Source organism: Podarcis liolepis, assembly GCF_965112155.1.
Source record: "Podarcis liolepis genome assembly, chromosome: 14".
Taxonomy (NCBI): domain Eukaryota; kingdom Metazoa; phylum Chordata; class Lepidosauria; order Squamata; family Lacertidae; genus Podarcis; species Podarcis liolepis.
This window is the reverse complement of record NC_139569.1, coordinates 36,130,922-36,154,282: the sequence shown is the minus strand read 5'-3', so window position 1 is coordinate 36,154,282 and position 23,361 is coordinate 36,130,922. Positions and strand designations below refer to the sequence as shown.

General features: G+C 44.1%; 1 protein-coding gene across 7 annotated transcripts in view; it reads right to left on the bottom strand.

The window, feature by feature from the left end:
* ACAN (aggrecan) overlaps window positions 1-23,361 on the bottom strand; it is an 82,646-nt gene that overhangs the window by 10,341 nt on the left and 48,944 nt on the right. For 5 of the 7 annotated variants that reach the window (XM_083474948.1, XM_083474946.1, XM_083474949.1 and 2 more), the window contains 6 exons: window positions 20,799-20,926; window positions 18,043-18,336; window positions 16,769-16,948; window positions 13,080-15,527; window positions 12,361-12,474; window positions 5,529-5,642 (listed from right to left, as the gene is read on the bottom strand). In XM_083474948.1, the coding sequence (XP_083331074.1) occupies window positions 5,529-5,642; window positions 12,361-12,474; window positions 13,080-15,527; window positions 16,769-16,948; window positions 18,043-18,336; window positions 20,799-20,926 (3,278 nt within the window). The remainder of the gene's footprint in view (window positions 1-5,528; window positions 5,643-12,360; window positions 12,475-13,079; window positions 15,528-16,768; window positions 16,949-18,042; window positions 18,337-20,798; window positions 20,927-23,361) is intronic. The other 2 variants (XM_083474952.1, XM_083474951.1) reach the window with 1 other exon arrangement.

Here is a 23,361-nt window from a genome sequence, read left to right as displayed (position 1 = left end):
ATCAAACAAGTGTTGGAAATATAAAGAGAAAGAAGGTTCTTTTTAACATATGTGGTGGTCTTGTAGTAAGGTTACACCTTACTGGGAAATGATCTACAATGAATTGAAAAGGATTTTCAAAATAATATTTGTAAAAAAAACCAGAAGCTTTTCTTTTGGGAATTATAGGGACAGAACTACCTAAATTGTACAGAAATTTATTTACAGTGGCAAGAATGCTACTTGCCCAAAAGTAGAAAGAAGCAGAAGTCCCAGCAAAGGAAGAATGGATACAGAAACTTATGGAATATGCAGAAATGGCGAAACTTACCAGAAGAAGAAGAAGAAATCATAACAAACTTTTTATAAAAGAATGGAAATGGTTTATTGAATATTTTACAGATAAATTGCAAACAGATTGGCAGGATTATTGTAATAACCTGCAGTTTCATAAGAGTATATATATTTAAAGTAGATAATTAAATGAGCAAATGAAATGAATTTGGAGATACAGAAGATATTAAAAAATAAATTTAAGGAACCACAGAAAGATGGGGAAGGAAGTCAAACTCTGAAATGTTAAATAGATTGTAAAACTAATGAAATGTATGAACTTGAAAAGTGTAAATAAAAACTAGAAGAAGAAGAAGAAGAAGAAGAAGAAGAAGAGGAAATACTGCCTGCCCTTGTAGAGACGTATACTATTACTCACAGCATCATACCCTACAGAATATCACAGGGCAGGGAACTAAAACAAGCATTTTTTGCCACTGTGGAATGGTCTTCTCTCTGACCTACAAGAAGCATCATCCAACAGTTGCTTCAGGTATCTTGAGAAAATGCATCCTTTTGACTCATAAGATTGGATCTTGCTCTTACTAGATTTCTGGTTTTACCTGTATCTGCTTTTACCTGTTTCTTTTTAAATAATGCTGATTTATAGCTTTTATGTTATTTTTGTATACCACTTAGGGATTTTCAGATATTAAGTGGCTTAGAAATGCTTTTAAATACGTACACGCATATATCAAATAACTGCATATGCTTTAAAAATATGTGCACACATATTTATTTATTTAACAAAATTATGTATCACTTCATTGTAAATAGAACAACCTGAAGCACCTGAAACTGTTCTTAACCTGAAGCACCACTTTAGCTGCTGCTGCCATGCCGCCGGAGCCCGATTTCTGTTCTTATCCTGAAGCAAAGTTCTTAACCTGAAGCACTATTTCTGGGTTAGCAGAGTGTGTAACCTGAAGCGTATGTAACCTGAAGTGTATGTAACCCGAGGTACCACTGTAAATCAAATAAATAATAAAAGAAACAAACAAACTAGTCCCAAACTGTTAAGCGCTTTATATGCAGATAGCAAAAACCTTGAACTTTGCCTAATGACAAAATGGCAGCCCCATGCAAATCTCTGAGCAGGGTTTCACTCCTGAAAGCAACTGCAATTTCTGGCTACATAGGCAGAACGAGCCAGTTACCCCCAGGCAGCTGATTTTGGGCGTTGTGGAAGGACAGCAAAAGGTTAGCTATTTAATTTATTATTGTTGCATTTTCACTGCCAGGCAGGGAAGAGAGGCGCTTGTGGGATTTTCTCTCTCTTCTGCTTAGGTGCCAAAATAACTTGACCAGCTTTGGGTATTATGTATGTTGACTTGGAAGGGGAGCCCATTTGCTGCTCCACCTCAGAGAAGAAAATGTCTTCTGCCCGCCGTGTAGACGCCTATGTCGCACTTTGCTGTGATGCACAGTTGTCCTCTCAGACAAGAAGAGTTATTGACTTCCCTGTTGAGGTGGCTCCCTACAGAGCTGAGCAAAATTTCGAAAGCCCATTAAAGGACACCACAGTGTGCCAAAGAGACAAGGGGAGAATGGAAGAGCCTTTTAAGACTGCCAAAATGGAGACAGGGCAACATGGTCAGTCACTTGTATTCCAAGAAGCTGAGCTTGAGGGAGCAGGGAAGTTTTCTGAGATAAATTGTGAGCAGGTAAAGAAATCGCTGCAAGACTGTGTTAGGCCCTAAAAAAATAATAATTGGGGCCAGATTCACACAATATGTTTAAAGCACTGTGATACCACTTTAAACAGCCATGGCTTGGAGCTGTGGTCAACAGATAATACATATCTAGCTTTGTTATATATGTCAATATGTTTTGTGTTGTGTTGGATCACTCCGATGATCAAAAGTTGGAGAATGTTCACTATGAGGAAAACAAAAGTGTTAGGGGCTTTTTTGTAGATTAGAAAAATGATGAATAAGAAAGGGGGAAATTACAAAATTACGCATTATATGTAGAACACCAATGGAGATAGCTTTTTCTCTCTGTTTTGTAATACTAGAAACTGGGTTAGGTAGGTGAACCTGTTTTCATGACCCTTAATCCACTGCAGTCCCCAGGGTCATTTGGTGGAAGCCATGACTGTTTAAAGTGATATGATACTGCTTTAAATGTGTGGTGCAGGTGGCATCTAGGACACAGTGAGCTGGAGCAGAACTTTAGGCTGATTTAAATATGCCCAACAGGGCAGTGGAAATCCATGGAGCATATTGTAAGAAGTAGGACCCTCCTCAGTAGATTATGCTGGTCTAAACCACATAATCAGTAGAGTTTGTGGTCTAAACCACAGAGCCTAGGGCTTGCTGATCAGAAGGTAGATCTCAGTAGATTATGCTGGTCTAAACCACATACCATAATCAGTAGATTATGTAGTCTAAACCACAGAGCCTAGGGTTCGCCGATCAGAAGGTTGGTGGTTTGAATCCCTGCAACGGGGTGAGCTCCCGTTGCTCAGTCCCTGCTCCTGCCAACCTAGCAGTTCGAAAGCACGTCAAAGTGCAAGTAGATACAGTGGTGCCTCGCAAGACGAAATTAATTCGTTCCGCGAGTTTTGTCGTCTTGTGATTTTTTTCATCTTGCGAAGCACGGTGTCGGGAAAGTTTTGGAAAAGCTTCAAAAATCACCAAAGTCTGCTCCAGCAGAAAGGTAAATGGCGTTTCCGTGCACTGCTCTGGTTCGCCAGAAGCGGCTTAGTCTTGCTGGCCACATGACCCGGAAGCTGTACGCCGGCTCCCTTGGCCAATAAAGCGAGATGAGAGCCGCAACCCCAGAGTTGCCTGACATGTTCTTGAACTCTCCTAATATTTCTTGTTTGCCTGGAAGGAAGATACTGAATGTGCTAACCTGAATGTACAAAGGTAACATTTATATTCATTGTTCCTCCCACTTTTGTCCCTGGTCCCACCCACAACTTCCACACGGCCCCTCAGAAGATTTCCCAGAAGGAAATGTGGCCCTTGGGTTAAGAAAGCATCTCCCTCCTTGTTGTACACAGTCCATTTCTTTTCTGGCCCTGTTTGCCAAGGTAAACAGGCAAAACCCTGCCTGGTTGTTTGTTGCTCTCAGCTTGTTCTGCAAGTAATGTGGGTGGGAGGAAGAAAGATGTAGGAGGCATCAGATGTGAATTCATCCTGTCTGCCTATTAGTGAGAAGATGGGATGGATGCTTTTACTTGAGGCTCCTAAGGGAACTTCCATAGCCCAGCTCGAAAAGAAATATTCCTTCTTTCTCCCCAACAAGAAACTCATCTGTGTTGGCACATGGACTGGTATCATGTTTTCCTTGCTGCTGGAGTATTCCCCATGAGGAAAAGCTAAAGTATGGAACTTATAAACAAACTGGGGTGGTGGTGATGGTAGGAATAACCAGAATTTATACCATTATGAAAACAGTAGAGAAAACTGGTTAGCTTTGTTTGAGGGAGCTTCCAGGTGACCCATTTACTGGGCATTCACCCTGCTTTGCTTGCAAGGAGGCTAGATTTGATGTGGCTGCATCAAATCAAATATCATCCCAGGGCATTTCCCCATCCCAAAGAATGCAGTCATTTTGGGAGTTTGTTGCACAAGACCACCCACTCAAACATAATTTTGCAACCATAATTTGCTGGGACATGGGTGGTGCTGTGGGTTAAACCACAGAGCCTAGGGCTTGCCGATCAGAAGGTCGGCGGTTCGAATCCCCGTGACGGGGTGAGCTCCCGTTGCTCGGTCCCTGCTCCTGCCAACCTAGCAGTTTGAAAGCATGTCAAAGTGCAAGTAGATAAATAGGTACCACTCTGGCGGGAAGGTAAGCGGCGTTTCCGTGCGCTGCTCTGGTTCGCCAGAAGCAGCTTAGTCATGCTGGCCACATGACCCGGAAGCTGTACGCCGGCTCCCTCAGCCAATAAAGCGAGATGAGTGCTGCAATCCCAGAGTCGGCCACGACTGGACCTAGTGGTCAGGGGTCCCTTTACCTAATTTGCTGATATGTGATTGAATTCCATCTGAAAAGTGATGGTCTGGAAGTGCCCCCCCCCACCAAAAAAAAGGTAATGCTGAAGGCTAGTTAGGGGGATGCACAGCTGGCCCTTGTGCCACATACAGTTTTGTCAACCAGCAGAAGGATGAAGGACAAACGGTCTACTGCTACTGCCACAAATAGCATTTGTCTCCTGAAGCAGTTATCTCACTCAGCCTAATGGTAGGGCCGTCTCCCTTAATGTAGCACCCCCCCCCCACTTCTGCCCTCCAGAAGTGAATCCACTCATTCATAGGAAGAAAGTGAAGGGATACATTTAGACACACAACTAAGGGGGGTTAAAGTTGCAGAGGTAAGGCAACATATTTGACCTTTCCCCAATTGCACCTCAGATTTCAGCCTCCATTTCTTTCTTCTACACTTTTCAGTAGGGTCCAGTAGGTTTGAGTCAGACCTCCATCACCCACCCTGTGTTTTTGGAACGATGCTGGAAGGGTGACGTAGCTTGGACATTTAAGAATGTGACCAAGAGAAAGAATGTTGGGAACTTCCCAACGAAGGCTTCCTTCGTTTTCTAAGTGTGACCAAGAGAATACCCAGGAGTCTTAAGAGTTATAAAAAAGGGAAAGACAGAAACTACCTATGGAAATTCCTTGCCACACACAAGATAAATATAGGCTGGTAAGCAAAGAAACCAGCTTTCCTTATGGCAAAAATGAACAATTCCTTCTATTACTAACTTACAAGTTTCAGGTGCTGTCGATTATGTACGTAGCGAAAAATGACACCAGCATGAGCTCGCAAAAGAGATCCATCAGCAGGCTTAGGGGAAACGCCAAAGTTTGCAGACATATGAGCAAAGAAAATCCGGCAAAAAAAACCTCTATTGGAAGGGAATCCCAGGCTAGCTCAGAGAGGTCTGAGCATGCTCAGTGGTCATGTTATGCAGATTAGATATTTGGCAGGGCAATGAGAAAACACTGAGTGGAGGTGGGGAGGCTAGAGTCCTGAACGTCAGCAGCACTCCATACTGCAATGTTCTGTTGCAGTTTCTACTGGGTTTTTTTTATTACAGTTATTAAAGAGTTAGATGAGGATGGGATGGGTGTGTGTGTGTGTGTGTGTGTGTGTGTGTGTGTGTGTGTGTGACAGAGAGGATGTCTCCCCACACCTCCCAACCCAGGGGAGAGAGAAGGGATGCTGTTAGTACAGTTAGCTGAAGCCAGGCAGGCAGAGCGTACCAACGTCACAGAGGTCCCCTCCGTAGCTGGGAAGGCATAAGCATTTGAAAGTGTGGATGCCATCGATGCAGGTAGCTCCATTCAGACAGGGGCTGGAGTGGCACTCATCAATGTCTGCAAGAAATCAAGGGCTGCCATTAGGACTCAGGCTCTGGAAAGAGGTCCATCAGCAGGAGAAAGGCTTTCCTTGCTTGTCTTGCAGGGCAGGGCAGGAAGAATGAATGAATGGATGGTTTGGAGAGGCAATGGGTAAAACTCGGAAGCGGGCACCAGCTTTCACCTTAGAACGGTCACCGCCAAAGAAGCAGAAGAGGAACGGGGAATGGGAAGGGCAGGCTAGGATGTGATAGGAGGGCTTCCCTTTTGCTTACCAACAGGGACGACAGATCATCCATAGAGGCAAACGACTGCTTGCATTTGGGAGAAAGGAAGGCAGCTTAGTACTTTGATGGGGAGGCACTCAAGATGCATAAGATTGTGATGGGCTACCCAGGACATAGACGTGCTCATAAAGGAGAGAGGATAAAAGAAAATTGTGGGGCATTTTTGGGATGAGAGGACCTAAATGGAAAAGCGAACCTTTGGACCAAAGTCAGGAAAGGGAGCTTCATATGTTTGCAAAGTTATTTAATTGTATTAGTGAGCCACTGACGTTTTTCTCCTTTAGGCCCACAAGTAAAAAACCAACAGCCCTCTAATTCCAGAGACTTTTTATTTTATATAACAAATGCTGGAAATTCAGAGGAGGGTGATATGGTTATGTAACGGTCCTAAAGGACAGGAAGAGTGGTTTCTCTGGCACCTTCGTTATACAGCAAATGTTGAAAGTGCCCCTCTTTACCCTGCCTGTTGACACTTAAGATTTGTTTTGTTAGGACCAGTGGCATAGCGTGGGGGGTGCAGGGGGGGGCGGCCGCACCGGGCGCAACATCTGGGGGTTAGGGTTAGGGGGCGCAAATCCACAGGTTAGGGGGCGCAAATCCACGGGTTAGGGGGCGCAAATTACTTGCCTTGCCCCGGGTGCTGACAACCCACGCTACGCCACTGGTTAGGACCCACCATGTTTCCGTGTTTGCAAGTTGTTTAAAACTGTTTTTAATATTTTGTTTTAATTGTTGTAACCCTGGGGACCTTAAGGTGAAGGACAGGTAAATGATGATGATGATATGATATTGTTATGTTCCTCAGCATGCAATGGCAGGAGGCAAGATCTTAATTCACCTAGAGCAGAAAAACCCCACAATCTTAGCTTTGCCCAATCCCAAGCTGGTAAGCTCTATAGGTCTTGGTGTTTCAGGTTATCAATCAATGAAAAGGAGCCCCAGTTTTTCCAAGTCTTTTTAGCACACCCTGCAAAATCAATTATTGCCATGACTTTCTGTTGTCTGCTTCGTTTGGACATCTCCGCTTGTGGCTTTCTCACCCCTCAGGTCACCTAGCTATCATTCGGTAGAGCCTGAGACAATCTTCGGGTTGTGGGTATGAGCCCTGAATTGGACAAAAGATTCCTGCTTTGGACTAGGTGACCCTCATAGTCCCTTCCAGCTCTACAATTTCATGATTCTATGAGCAGATGAAAGAGTTCTCCAGCAGAAAGGAAGCATGTCTAAACTAGGAGAGGGCAGGAGGCAAATCAGGATCTACTGGGACATCTCTGGGTAACTTGCAGTAGCTCAGTGAGGGTTGGCAACTTCCAGTGGTTTAATAAGAGTGACCAAAAAAAAAAAAAAAAGCCTTTCAACTCCTTTCCAAAATTTGACTGCTGAAATCAAGAAAGTTTGGGAGCAAACAGAAGTAGGTGTATGTGTGAATGGATCCATGCAGCAACTCTAGTTCTGGTACTGAAAGCAAGTTCTTGGTCTCTGAGCATGTTCTCAGCAGCACCTTGTTCCTGAGCCACTCTTCTGTACTGGCCATTCATCCTGATTCGCTCGTGGTGTGTTTATATGTCTTCCCACTAGTCAGCCATTCATCCCACAACTGCAAAAAGTCTGTTTCTTTTTCTTTTTTTTAACGTGGATCTGTTGCCCCAGGGTAGCAGTAGGCTTCAATCCACTTTAATTGCGCAAGCCTAAATTTCTTGAGTTTCTTCTACAAAATACTGACAGCCTAGAGGGGGCCTTTGTCTGCTTCTAGTTGTTCCATCTTTATCCAGAGCCTTAGACACTGGTCGTCATCACACATTCATTTCACAAGCCAAACGATAAGAGAAGATAACCAGCCACATCCTTATTTCCAACTTTGGACTCATCCAGACTTCCTTTTGTCTTGCATTTGTAGGCACAGGTTGGGGCTTTAAAGATCCATATCCAAGCTTTGTTTTTTGCTTTTTTGCCTCAGTGTGTTTCCCCCGCGTTCACTGCTGAATCGGAGGAAACGGAAATCAGGTTTTCTGCAGATTGTCATTTTATCCGATTCAGTGGTGAAAAGCAGGTTTTCCTGGGGAAAGCGCTGAGAACAAAGCAAACAAACAAATGCTCAGACATGAAAGGTATAATAAAGCATGGACCTCTTCCTGGAAATTGCAGCACAAAAGGAAGTGTGGATGAGCTAAAGAAAATAAAGGAACAGCATAGGAAATTAACAGCATTAAAAAAGCCTGTACGTTATAGAAAACCCATCTAAAATTGAATCAAAAATTTCTCTGCACCCCACATCCACATCTCCTTTCTTACTTGTATCTGCTAAGAAAACAAAAAATGGCTTTTGCACAAGTAATTTATGGAGGTTTTCTCCCCTTTTCTTTGACAGTGAACAGGCAATCATGCCATTTCTCCTCCCATCTGAAAAAACTTCACCATGGGATTCTGAAGTATGCATAGACTGGCTGTCAGGGAATAAGTGCTCTAGCTGATGAACTATTTATTGATTTGCTTGTGCAAAGGTTACAGAGAGGTGAGATTATATCCAGTCTTCATTTAGTTTGGTTTGTTTGCAAGAAATTTCTATAATCTTAGAAAAAACAGAGGAATGGAGGGGGGGGGATAATTCAGTTCACATTTAAAGGCAAATCTACCTAACTCGCACTGTCCAAAACAATATGAGAATTGAGACACAGGGATCTCTGAAGATTGCACTTCTCCGAATTTTGCCATGCAGTTCTCCAGCCAAGTAATGTGTACAAAAATGCACATGGTCACGTAAAGTGTGCACAAAAAATGCAGATATGAGTAAAAAATGCACAGCATCAGGGGAAATATAAATATTCGGAAATGTGTACATCAGGCAAAATTTGCATACAAAAATTTGTATATTTGGGTAAATTTGCAGCAAAGTGGTGATGAATTTTCATGAGAACCTTTTTTTCTTAAAATTGCAAACTGCTGTGGAAATGTGGAGAACTTACGATTGGAAAAAATGAGATACCGAGAGAATATGTAATTGACCGATTCACACATTCCTAGCTTTCAGAGAATGTGGCTCTATAGCAGTTTCCTGAGAAACATTATTTTGCCACTTCTTCTCTTATCAGAAAAACCCTCCAAGGTATAGTGATGTAAAGTGCTTACTCTAAAAAGACCTACCAGCAGAGAACAGGTCAGCACTGGGAGTCAGCACGGTTCAGCATTTGCTGAGCTCCACACCCCAGAAGGGTGTGACTGCTGCGAATTCCCTGAACCTGCTTCTCCTCCTCTTCACCTCTATCTCTTGCTTACTTGCTTTATCTCTTCCTCTGGCCCAGAAGATATAAGCAAGGGAATGACAATAGTGGTGAGATGAATGAGCTGCTGCTGCTGCTGCCTCGGCCTACCTGCTTCCTGGCTTTTTACCTGGCAAGAGAGCAGGTGATGGCAAAGGCAAGGAGGAGCAACAGTAGATGGCGCTGTAAGAACATAAGAAGAGCTTTTCCTGGATAAGACCAAAGTTCCATCTAGTTGGACATCCTCTTCCCACGGTGGCCAACTGGGTGCCTACAGGGAGCCCACAAGCAGGACCTAAGTACAATAATACTCTTCCTCACTTGTGATTCTCAGCACCTAGTGTTCAGAGGCATATCACCCCAGACCATGAAGGTGTAGCAAAAGGTAAAAGGTAAAGGTAAAGAACCCCTGGATGGTTAAGTCCAGTCAAAGGTGACTATGGGGTTGCGGCGCTCATCTCACTTTCAGGCCGAGGGAGCCTGTGTTTGTCCACAGACAGCTTTCTGGATCATGTGGCCAGTATGACTAAACCACTTCTGGCGCAATGGGACACCGTGACGGAAACCAGAGTGCACGGAAATGGCGTTTACCTTCCTACCACAGTGGTACCTATTTATTTACTTGAACTGGTGTGCTTTTGTACTGCTAGGTTGGCAGAAGCTGGGACAGAGCAAGGGGAGCTCACTCCGTCACAGGGATCTGAACCGCCAACCTTCTGATCGGCAAGCCCAAGAGGCTCAGTGGTTTAGACCACAGCGTCACCTGTGTCCCTATGTAGCACATGTCCATGATAATAGAAATGACTCAAAGCAACTTACAGACACAACAGAAATACTGAAACTGATTCCAACAAACACAATCAATAAAAGAAACGAAAGAACCCCACCTCTATACAAAGATCTTACAGATCCTGCTGCACTGAAAGAGGCCGTAAATACTTGAAAACCCTTCAGATTAAGAGCCAAAAGCCTCTGTAAAAAATGCAAAATTTTGCCAGCTGTTTAGAAATATATAAAAGATGCATGGAGAGCCTCCCTGAGGACAGTGTTTCTACAAGTGGGAAGCCACCACTGAAAAGGCCCGCTTTTGTGTTGCCACCCTTTGGATCTCCTGTGGCAGGGGCAGATGGAGAAGGGCCTCAGATGAAGATTGTAGCATCCAGATTGTTCCACATGGAGAGAGGTATCTTGGTGGTAAGCATTGATAGCCTTATCCTGCATGAATTTGACTCATCCCCTTTCAGAGCCAGCTAAGTTGAGGCCATTGATCCATCTCATAGTAGCAAATTGGATAGTTTAACTATTCACTGTGTGAAGAAGTACCTCCTTTGGAGGCCACATGCAGACCATACATTCAAAGCACTATGATCAGGGTGGATCTACTATAAAACTAAAGAAGATTAAGCTTCAGGGCCCGGGAGGGCTCCCAGAAACGACTTTAGTCCATGCTGCTTTTTGGGGGGGTGGGGGTGGGGGAGGGGCTATTACATCCAATTTGAGTCACACAATTCAAAATGACTAATTTTTTTGTTGTGTCCCAATCCCAAAGTTTGAGCGTCAGTAGCACAGAAGTTCTATAGGTGGTATGTTGCAGGAATTTGAAAACTAAAGGGATAGGAAATTTTTATTCACACCAGTGACTTTGACATGTGAGATAATTTTGACATGTACAGCGATTTTAATCAAAATCTGAGATGTAGCAGTTTTTTGTTTTTTGTTTAAAAAAGGGGTGATCTGTTGTGGAACAGCCCCATTGAAAAAGATAAAAGTGGTTATTCAGACCTCGTTGCTGGTTGTGAAGCCCCCCATCCCCACCCCATAACAGTTCGAGCTTCAAGGCCCCAAAATTGTAGATCAATCACAGACTATGATACCACTTTAAGCAGCCATGGGTTTCCCAAACTTGGGTCTCCAACTGTTTTTGGACTACAATTTCATCATCCTTGACCACTGGTCCTGCTAGCTATGGGTGATGGGAGTTGTAGTCCAAAAACAGCTGGAGACCCAAGATGGATGGAGATGATAGATAGATAGATGGATGATAGGTAGATAGATGATAGATAGATAGATGATAGAGAGATATCCTCTTCCTCTCTCCTTTGTAGACAATGTTCAAGACTACCAATGGTTTGGCTTTAGAGACAGAATGGGTAAGGATGACTTTTCCTGGTCTGATGGACCCTCTCTTGTGAGTTACATTCCAGAAGGACATGGTTTTCAGTGAATAGTCCTGGACTGCTGGGAAACATTTCAGAATAAGAGCTTCCTTCCTCACAAGGAAATACAATTCTGGCTTGATTTATTTATGGCCCTCATGCCCAAGAGTGAAAGGGGCTTCTGTGTTTAGTGGGAAAGGACAAGAGGAAAGGAAAATTTCTTCTTCTTTTTTTAACCCCTCGTGTATTGGGTTTAAAGGACTACTACTGTTTAAGGTTGCCATATGTCCAGAATTTCCTGAACTTAGCCGGAATATGGCAGTCGGAAACAGTGCCCAGGCAGAAATCGCTGACATGTTCGGGAAAATCCGGATATATGGCAACCCCCCCCCCCAAAAAAAAAGCTCAACCACTTTGCCCAAAAAAGCTCAGCAACTTTTCTGCCCGGACGGTCACTTTTTGAAATATGGTAACCCTGCTACTGTTAGTATGCAGGACAATAGACAGAGGCAGAAACCACATTCACACCATACATTTAAAGCACAGTGACACCACTTTAAGCAGTGCTGCTGTTCACAAAGGTGTGTGTGTTCCATCTTGGGCTGAGTGAGACCAGCCCCACTTGCCCTGCAGCTAGAACTATGAATGATGCCTCCTTCCTGGGGTTGTAATGCTTCACTGGGTGAGAAACTCTCTTCCCAGTGCGGTTACGTATACCAGCTGTTGCAGGGTTGATGCTTGACAGCCATCAATTTTGGATTATTATCCGTTTGCATTGAGCTGCATTCGTTGTTTATTGAATTGCGGATCAGTAGAGCAGATCTGTAGTTCCATGTGTGCTTGAACAAAGGAACGTAACAATAGTGCATTGTGGGTAGCCTATCTGTTCTTCTGTTTCTTGGTTCTGCCTCCGTGCTCAGAACCTGGGATATTTGCTCAACATGCCCAACAAGCAACACAGTTTTGCAATAACATTTTCTTGGTGGGGTGCATATTACCATCTCAACCTCCATATTAAGAAGAAGTTAGGACTTACCTATGTCACAGTGATCACCCATATACCCAGGTGGGCAAACACAAGTGATGCTTCCATCTTGTTCTTGGCAGGTTCCAGCACCACATGGTTTCTCTTCACATGTCTTGGGCATAACTGCAACCATGAAAGGAGATAAGCATTAATGATCCCTTCCCATGGTGGCTGGTACCCTTTGGAACTGGTAGGGTGGAAGGCAGGGAGGCTAACAGTAGGTGGCAGTAGAACCAATGACAGGCGAAGCCAACTAGTTCTACTTTTGTCTACATCCTCTTTCCTGTTTACAAAAGTAACATTCATTTCTTCACTCACATTTGCCTTCAGTCATGCTCTCACCTCCCCTCAAAAGAAATTCCCAGAAAGACTATGTGGCCCTCAGTTTGAAATAGGTTCCTGACCACTGATTTAGATGAACAGGAATGAGGTTCTATTGATGAAAGGCAGTATGATAAAGGATGGTCTGGGAGAGACTCAGGGCTCAGCTATACAGCTGCAAATAAAACATGTGAAGTGTGTTTTAAGTGCAATATACAATGTGATACTAGATGGCGATGGTGAGCCTTATGGAAAATTCAATGTATTTTTAAAAACACTTTTAAAAATGCATTTTCACAAATTTTAAAATATGTGTGTAGATTCCCCCTCAGGGAGTGTTAGCATTCTGGAGATTCAAATAACCAAGGCTGGCTATTGGGGGTTCCACTGCATATTTTTAACTGTACCTTGTGTAGTAGATTCAGTCTCATCTGTAACCTCTGGTGAAACTTCAGGCAGGACATCAGTGGCAGACGGAGGTGTTGGTGGAACCTCTGGAAAAGCTGCACCTTCTGTTTCTGAACCTGGTATTTTGTGTGTATAGGCCTCTGTTTCACCCTGGCCTTCTTCTAGATGCTTGGAGTGTGCAGTTAATTCAGCATCTGGTTCACTGGTTCCTGGTAGACTATCTGGCAGCAGAGCTTTCTCTGGAACGTCAGAGGCAGGGTCAGGGGGTGGCCCAGAACTATCCCCATGAATCTGGCTTCTTTCTTCAAGTGCCTCAGAGGGCAGTCCGCTGAAATAAGGTACTCCAGATGTTTCTGTATGGCTTTCAGGCAATGCTGATGTTTCACTACCCGTTTCATAAAGGGTTGGCATTTCATGGTGGCTGTCTGGTAATGCTGATGCTTCACCACTTGTTTCATGAATGGTGGAAGTTTCTACACCAGCTTCATGAAACCTGGATATCTCACCACTGGTTTCATGAACAGTTGAGGATTCTACACCAGCTTCATGAAATGTGGATATCTCACCACTGATTTCATGAACAGTTGAGGATTCTATACCAGGTTCATGAAACGTGGATATCTCACCACTGGTTTCATGAACAGTTGAGGATTCTACACCAGGTTCATGAAATGTGGATATCTCACCACTGGTTTCATGAATAGTAGAGGTTTCTACACCGGCTTCATGAAATGTGGATGTTTCACCACTAATATCATGATATTCAGGTGGGCTTATGGTACTTTCATGATATGCAGAAGTCTCTCCACCAGTCATGGAGGTTTCCCCACTTGATTCTGAAAAATGGGGATGCGTTGCCTCTGTTCCTCCAGCCATTTCCTGTGAAACTGCAGGGCTGGTCACAGCTTCTATAAGATCAGAAGTTACTAAGGTGATTTCTGGGATTCCAGAGGCATCACCACTAGTACCAGCTACAGTTGAAGACTCTCCACTTAGGTCAGTGACACCAGCAATTTCTCCACTGAAATAAGGAACACCCGATGATGTTCCACTGATGTCAGTTGTTCCTGATGGATAGCCGCTAACTGTTGTCACATCGTATGGTTCTCCAGATGCCTCCCTATCTCCTGAAGGAAATCCACTGATTTCTAATACCCCAGATGTCCCTTCTCCAAATTCCTGGGCAACTGATGGCTGTGTTACAACTTCCACCAAAGTTGTATCCACAAGGGAGACCGTGGGAAACCCAGATGTGAGCCCACTGTAATCATAAATTCCAGATGACAAGCCACTGGTGAGACCAACACCAGAACTTTCACCACTAATGTCTGTTAGTCCACTTGGAAGTCCACTAATTTCATGAGATCCTGAAGTCCACCCACTGAAGTCTATTTGGCCAGAAGGCTGACCACTCACATCTAACATTCCAGACACTGTGCCTGATAGATCTTCATCTCCTGAAGACAACCCACTCATTTCTACAAATCCTTTGCCTTCTTCTTCTTTAGCTGAAGGAGTTGTCACTTCAAACAAATTGGCATCTATGAAGGTAACCCCTGAAGGCTCGCCACTTCCATCAGTACCGGAAGCTTGGCCACTTAAGTCCACAAAGCCACTTATATCAGGTATCCTGAAATGTTCCCCACTGAAGTCAATTCCTGAGGACAACCCACTAATATCTGGTAGGCCAGATGGTTGTCCACTAGCGTCAAGTCCGGATGGTAATCCACTGAAATCAGGTATCCTAGGCAGCTCCCCACTGATATCAAGTCCTGAGGAAAACCCACTGATGTCAGGTATTCCACTGACATCAAATCCTGAGGGTAACCCACTGGTTATGCCACTCATGTCCCATCCAGGAGAGGGCAACCCTGATAAGTCTCCATCTCCACTGACACCAATTGTTCCTTTCCCTTCAACTTCCTTGTCCGTTGCTGTGGTGACAACTTCCACCAATGTGGCATTGACAAGGGACACGGTAGGAAATCCAGATGGGAGACCACTGTAATCATACTCTCCAGATGGTAAGCCACTGAAAAAGTCCACACCAGAACCATCTCCACTGAATCCAGAAGGCAACCCACTGATTTCTGGAACCCCTTTGCCTTCTTGAAGTCCAGGTACTCGCTCTTGGATTCCTGAGCCAATCCCTGATGTCAGTTCTCCATCTCCAGAAGGTAAAATGCTGACTTCAATAACACCAGAAGACAGGCCACTTATGTCTCCTGATGGTAGGCCACTCTCACCAGAAGGGAGTCCGCTGAAATCTGTGGCTCCAGAAGGAAACCCGCTTTCTCCAAATCCAGAGGGTTCTCCACTAGGTTCATACATTCCACTTGTATCTGGAGCTCCAGATGTCCACCCAGAAGCAGATGTTTGTGTGATTGGAGCTTCTACACTTGTCTCACTAGGTATGGCATCAATAGGAGCAACAGCTGATGGAATCACTTAAAAAAAGAAGTGTGTGGGAGAAAGAAAGAAAGAAAGAAAGAAAGAAAGAAAGAAAGAAAGAAAGAAAGAGAGAAAACATTAAACAAACCTTGTTCAAGGACACTATATTGTCTCACATGATATAAAGTGAAACATCAGTCTGAACTCTTTTCAATATCAATTGTCCATTATCATCTCTCACTAGCTATGGCAGCCCAGGAATTCAAGCAGAAGGTCTCACCCACTGCCTGCTACTGGATCCTTTTCACTGCAGATACCTTGTGTTCCACTGTTGACTATGTGCTAGTCATTGGCAGATTAGATTACAGGCAGCCCCCCATTTATGTGGGGGTCACGTTCTGAGGCACTGCACATGTCCGTGAAATCACATATTTGAAACACCACTGGAAAAAGCCTGCAGCTGCCCCATTCTGTCCCTTTTTGTAACATTTTTGTGACATATTCAGCTCACTTATGAGTTCGGAGCAACTCACGCATGCACGGTCATGCCCATATTGAACATGTGTAAATGGGGGAGTTGCCTGTACTGCAATGTGCTCTATATGGGGTTGCCCTTTAGGCTGACCTGGAAGCTGCAGCTAGTGCAAAAGACAGAGACCTGTCTGTTCATTAGGGCAGAATATCACCATATTGCTGTGGAAAGAACTTCATTGGCTGCCATTTAGCCACTGGTCAAACTTCTAGGTGCTGGTACTGCCATACAAAGCCTTATGCAGCCTGTGATCAGGATACCCAGAATACCTACAAGATCGTCTCATCCCCTATGTGCCACACCTATGCTGTATTCTGCAGGAAAAGGCATCCTGTCAGCAGGTCTGTTCTGTACGATGTCATAATTGGGCCTTTAAGTGTGGCTACGCTTTGGAGATCCCCCCTATTCTAAATCTACCCTCCTGTAAATTAAGTTCTTTGGATCTAGTCTTGTTCTCTGGAGCATCAGGGAAGAAATCTTTGCCCTGTTCCTCTGGGTATTTGAACAGCCCTATCATGTCTCCTCAATTTTGTCTTCCCCCGTGGTTCCTTCAACCATTCTTCATAGGACTTGTTTTCCAGATGTTGTTGACTCCAACTCCCACCAGTCCCAGTCAGCATGGCTAATAGGCCAGCAACATCTGGAGACCATAAGTTTCCCACCCTTGGTCTGCATGCATCATTATGTCCATCACACATAGGAAGCACACGGTTAGAGCCACCTCTGAATAGGGCTGCAAAGTTATAACCATGGAGCCCAACATACCAGACAACAATGATATGTTTGTTGGAAATACTTCTGTTCCCCACTCGGTCTGATTTACAGAATCAGTGGCAAACTCCATTTCCACAGTTGTTTCCTCCCCAGAAGGGACTTCCTCGACCCCAGGAACTAGCTGGGCTGCAATGAGCTCTTCCTCTATGCCCTCATACTGAGATGGTTGAGCTGAAAGACAAAAAACACCACAGTGAATATCCAAAAGTGTCCTGTCTGTCTCAGATGTCTTACGTCTACCCTGTTTAGTGTGGGGAGAATTTTTGGAACACCCTCAATTCTGAATAGATAATGCCCAACTCAATGTAATTCTCATTAGTCTATCATGACCCCCCATATTTCATTTCCTCAGCTAAAAGTCTTACATTGTTTGTTGTTGTCGATGATGTTGTTTTTTATTTTTATTTTTACTATTTCATCATTAGCCCAGACACTGAGATCTAGTTCCGAGGGCCTTCTGGTGGTTCCCTCACTGCAAGAAGTGAGGTTACAGGGAACCAGGCAGAGGGTCTTCTTGGCAGTGGCACCCTCCCTGTGGAACACCTTCCCATCAGATGTTAAGGAGATATGTAACTATACAACCTTTAGAAGACATCTGAAGGCAACCCTGTACAGTGGTACTTTGGGTTAAGTACTTAATTTGTTCCGGAGGTCTGTTCTTAACCTGAAACTGTTCTTAACCTAAGGTACCACTTTAGCTAATGGGGCCTCCCGCTGGCGTTGCACCGCCCAAGCACGATTTCAGTTCTCATCCTGAAGCAAAGTTCTTAACCCAAGGTACTATTTCTGGGTTAGCGGAGTCTGTAACCTGAAGCATATGTAACCTGAAGCATATGTAACCTGAGGTACCACTGTATAAGGAAGTTCTTAATGTCTGGTGTTTTATTATACTTCTGGATACGCTGGAAGCCACCCAGAGTGGCTGGAGCGACCCAGTCAGATGGGCAGGGTACAAATAATAAAACTATTAACAAGATCAATACCAATACCAATGCCACTATCAATATTAAAATCCTGCCTTTATCCCAGGCTTGGACTCAAAGTGGCTTACAGTTTCCCCATTTTAAAACAATTCACATTGTTCTTCTCTTCTGGAATACATTATGTGGTATTATTCTGGACCTGTAGTGCTTGAAAAACTTTCTGTGATGAGTCACAGAGACACAAGAACATCAGAAGAAGAGCCTGCTAGCTCAAAGCCCACAGAGGCCTGTGGGAAGCCTGTGAGCATGACCTGACCACAACAGCACTCTCCCAGACAGTACCTCTGAAACAAAAAGCGTGGTGCCTTGACTGAGGATCAGGGAATCCCGTCTGATTGGGGTACAGGTAGGTGGTCCTCACACCAGGCTTCTCCCCACCACACGCAGGACGTGGGTGAACAATGGGATATCGAAGGCTGCCATCAGCCAGCCAGCCAGCCCGGCAGTTATCCAAACCCAGCTTCCAGGCTGCATAGAGTTGACCAGTTGAAGCCAGTGTAGCATTCTGGCTCTGACAGTATTCTTGAGCTTCCTGTAAGGTGAACTGGTCTGGTTGTGTTGCGAAGAAGACCTCACCTAGGGATAAAATAGTAAGCGTGTGAGTTTTGGCTAGATATATTGGAGAGGGCCTATGGAAATGGAAGTGGGGGGTGGAAATTGCTGACATTCCCTTATTCGTCCCATGTGTGGAACATAAATTAATCCAGCAAATATGATTGCTGTTCACCTTTGCCTTCAGTCCGCAAATGGGACTTGATTGATTACATTCCTCCAAATTCCTCCAAAGACCACTCTCCTTTCCTACGGTTTCTGGAAACTTGTATTCAGCTCTTGACTGTAGAAGCAGAAATAGCCATCATGGCCAGCAGCCATCGATAGTCCGCTCCTCCTCCAGGGGGCCACCAGGTGGCGCGTTGGAAGATGGCCGACAATAACATCACTCTGACCCATACGAGGTGCTAAGGGGCTGCTATGGGAAGTATGCAGCCTTCCTAATCCCCCCAGGATGCGGGGGGACACTGTCCTGCCAGCGGTGTTCACAATGCACCCCCTGAAACGAGTGATGGGGGTGCTGAACACTTGGCACAGGCCCTCGGTGAAGTCAGATCTTCCTGACGCCGATTCCAATCAGTGCGTGCTGGTTGCTGCAGCTTGGAATTATAATTGGAAACATACGTTTGGAAATGAAGCTGAAAGCACACACCAAGTAAAGCTCGACTGATAAGACTGCTGATTAATGGATCTCTGCGACCAGGCGTGACGGACGGATAAGTAAATCTTCTGATAAATTACCATAAGGAGACTGTATGTTTGGAACGAAGGGGGGTGGAGGAAAAAACTCTTTCCCCCCCTGCATGATGTGACATTAATAACCCTTCACCCCAGATAGAAACAAGATCGTCGCGTTTCTATGAATCACAGGCAGGATTTTAAGAACTATGTGGGACGGAGTATAACAGGAAAGAAGACTGGAGAACGGTGAGAAAAGAGGAAAATTTTTATGATGCAGTTAAAAAATGGCGTCTCGCCATGACAGGTTTGCCGGAGGAAGAAGGACTGGGGGAGGAGAATCAGGATTGTTTGAATGAGAAGGAATGCTGGAATGTAAATTTGACCTGACAGAACCCCCAGACTCATTTGATTTATTTGGTAAGCCTGAGAAAAATAAAGGACAGATCGGAGATTAATTTTGTTTATGGAAGCGTTGTACACAGGCTGTCCCGGATCGATATGATTTTTGGAAGAGTACAAAATCCACATAGAATGCCAGCTTTTAACCTGCTTCTGAAAATCATCAGAGATCGCAAAGAAAGGAATTTATGATAACAACAAGAAGAGAAAGGAAGTAATAAAGGACTATCCGGATCAAACTGGACAGAACTGTCTAATTAATGCAGTAAGATAAGTGATGCTGTTTTGGACTCGAGCTGAGCTTGATGTATGGGTACCCCCAACAAAATTTAAAATTTGGCTGTATAATTTGGAATCAATGTGATATGGATAATGTGATGTGATTGGCCTGTTAATAAAAATTATTATTATTTTTTTTTAAAAGATAGTTCACTCCTCCATGAATTGGTCTAATTCTTTCCAAAGCCATCTAGGTTGGTGGTCTCCTGTAGCAGTGAGTTCCATAGTTTAACGATGTGCTGCATGAAAAGGTACTTTCTTTTGCTTGCCCTGAATCTTCCAGCATTCAGTTCCATTGAATGTTTATGAGTGCCATGGGAGAGGGAGGAAAATGTTTCTCTCCAACCACTTTCTCCATGCCAGGTGTGATTTTATAAACATCTACCGTGTCACCTCCTACTTGCCTTTTCTCTAAACTGAAAAGTCCCAGACGCTGTAGCATTTCTTCATAGGGGGCGCGTCGTCTCCTTGATCAGTTTGGTTGCTCTTTTCTAAACCTTTTCCAACTCTACAATATCCTTTTTGAGGTGAGGCGACCAGAATATTAACATGTCTGGCCAGGGCCGGATTTAGGTTTGATGAGGCCCTAAGCTACTGAAGGTAATGGGGCCCTTTATATCTCCAGCTGCCCTTTGTCAACAACAAATTGTTGCTGTTTTTTGTGTTAAATAATTATAATATTTATATATAGTATTATAGTAGCAAGTGGGGGTAATAGGGAACTATACGTACTAGTAAATAATAATATAGGCCTACTAAATAATAAAGATGAATATTTTTCTACAGTAGTTTTATAATGGGATCAAAATAAATAAATTATGTATTACATAAAATCAATCAGTAGGCATAAGACTCACACCCTTAGTCTATGCTGCCTGATCATCAGTCTACAAGCACTCTTTAATTTTGTTTTTTATCTTATATTTTGGAAATATACATCCAATTTTTTCCCCTTTAATTTTTTTTTGGGCCCCCCAAGAGAGTGGGGCCCTAAACTTGTTTAGCTTATACATAAATCCAGCTTGTTTAGCTTATACATAAATCCGGCACTGTGTCTGGTGCATGAATACATTCAAATGCACTGTACTCCCCTACCTCCAACACAGGAATTATGGAAGAAAACTTACCATTCAGTCTCTCAATATAGCAGTAGACATCAAACATCTCGGATGCTGGGCGCATGCCATATGTCCGTACACCTGGGATGTCGTCTTTGTCTCCTTCACATTTGCTCCGCGGAACCACAATAGGGTACCTGGCCATTAAAGACATTTGTTATTTTTTTACCCAATATCTCACACATCTATCTATTTAGAAGATGTATGAATCCTTTGATCAAAGAGCTCTCTGCGTGGTGTGCAAAATAAAGCTGTAAATAAAACACAGCTAAGATCCACAAGTGAGAGCTGGACCATAAAGAAGGTTGATCGCCAAAGAATTGATGCTTTTGAATTATGGTGCTGGAGGAGACTCTTGAGAGTCCCATGGACTGCAAGAAGATCAAACCTCTCCATTCTTAAGGAAATCAGCCCTGAGTGCTCACTGGAAGGACAGAGCCTGAAGCTGAGGCTCCAATACTTTGGCCACCTCATGAGAAGAGAAGACTCCCTGGAAAAGACCCTGATGTTGGGAAAGATGGAGGGCACAAGGGGAAGGGGACGGCAGAGGATGAGATGGTGGGACAGTGTTCTCGAAGCTACGAGCATGAGTTTGACCAAACTGCAGGAGGCAGTGGAAGACAGGAGTGCCTGGCGTGCTCTGGTCCATGGGGTCACGAAGAGTCGGACACGACTAAACGACTAAACAACAACAACAAGATCCACAAACCAATTACAAACAAATATGCATGAAACCACCACCGTTAAAAGGAAATAGAAACTCAACAACACTTTTGAAACAAATATAGGGTAACTCATTATATTTCTAGGTATGCTTGGCAAAACAAAACAAAAAAGTTTTCAGCAGGTGTCTAAAACAGGGCAGCCCAACTTTTCATACAAAGGGAGTTGCAAGAGTACTTTGGAAGCAGCCTTGGCATGTGTGGGGCAGAGCGAGGCCAAAATTTGGCACCCCCCTCCCCAGCCTCCACACTGCTTTCTCAAAGCCCGCTAAGTGAGGAGCGAGGCTCTGGCAAGGTCCTAGAGCCCTCCTTCCTCCTTCCCAAGGCTGGGAAAGTGCAAATCAGACTTTGGGAAGGAGACAGGAGGACTCTGCTAGGGCCCTCACAACCTCCTTCCCAAAAACCTGGAGGGTGTCAAATGTTGCTGAGGGCTGCAAAAAAGGCCTTGATGGCCACAGGTGCCTAAAAACTTTCACCAAGGGCACCTGCTTAGTTGTCAATAGGCAAGGAGATCCGAAGTACAGATAAAGCCACACTAAAGAAATGTCTCCTCCCAATGCAGAACGGATGCGACAATTGCACAGGCATGACTGTAAGCTCAATTAGATTGGCCACATGAGAAACATCACCTTCTCAGTAGTGGCCATAGGAAGTTGATTCATAGCAAGGCAGAACATGTTGCTCAGTGTTGTCCAAAGTGCCAGGATTTCAGGCAGGAGATATTCCTTGCCCAACCTGGAGATGTCGGGGATTGAACCTGGGTCCTTCTCCATGCAAAGCAGATGCTCTCCCACTGAGCCACAGCCTTTCCCCAATGTAGATCAATACATTGATGGTAGAGATAGTAGCAATAGTAGAAATGAGATCACCAGCAATGCCACTCAGTTAAATGAACATTCATTTATTAATTGTCTGTATTTTAGTTTCATTAAATGCTTAAACCTGTGGAATGCCCTCCCATCAGATGTGAAGGAAATAAACAACTACCTGGCTTTTAGAAAACACCTGAAGACAGCCCTGTTTAGGGAAGTTTTTAATGTTTGATGTTTTACCGTGTTTTAAATATTCTGTTGGGAGCCGCCCAGAGTGGCTGGGAAGCCCCGGCCAGATGGATGGGGTATAAGTAATAAATTATTATTGTTGTTGTTGTTGTTGTTGTTATATATGCATATGAGAAGAAACAATAGGTCTAAAGAAAATAGAATCCTTTTTTGTTTTTTAAAGATGCACGCCTGTGGCACAGCAAACATCATCTTACAAGAACCATTCCAGTCTTAGAAGAATCATTTGATCAAATACTGACACTGAGACTGGCAGCTGCATGCAATTTGCTCTGGGATTTGCAAAATATTAGTCACTTATGTCACACCATCTCTCTGTAAGTTATAGTACTTAGGGGAGAGCAAAGGAGCTTGCTATCAGGCTGGATTCTGAGCTGCCCCCCACCTTGTGCCATGTTGACAGGTGGGCAGAGCCACCACCCCATTGCCTTCCAGATGCTATTGGACTCCAATTCTCATCAAGTCAGAGACATAGACCTTGTTCATCTCCAGATGTTCTGGACTCCAGCTCTCATAAAGTCCAGCTAATATGGCCAGAGGTCAAGGAAGGCAAGAGTTATAGTTTAGCAGCATCTGGAAGACCCAAGGTTCCCTATCCCTGCTTTAGCTGAAACCCTCTTTCTTGTAATTTGAACTCACTAATTCAGATCCTTATTCTCTGGAGCAATGGAACAAATTGGCTCCACCATCAACGCAACAGCTCTTCAAATGCTTGAAGATGGCATCCATCCCACCACTTCATCATGTACCCTGCAGGCTAAAAATACCCTGCTCATTAACCTTCCCACT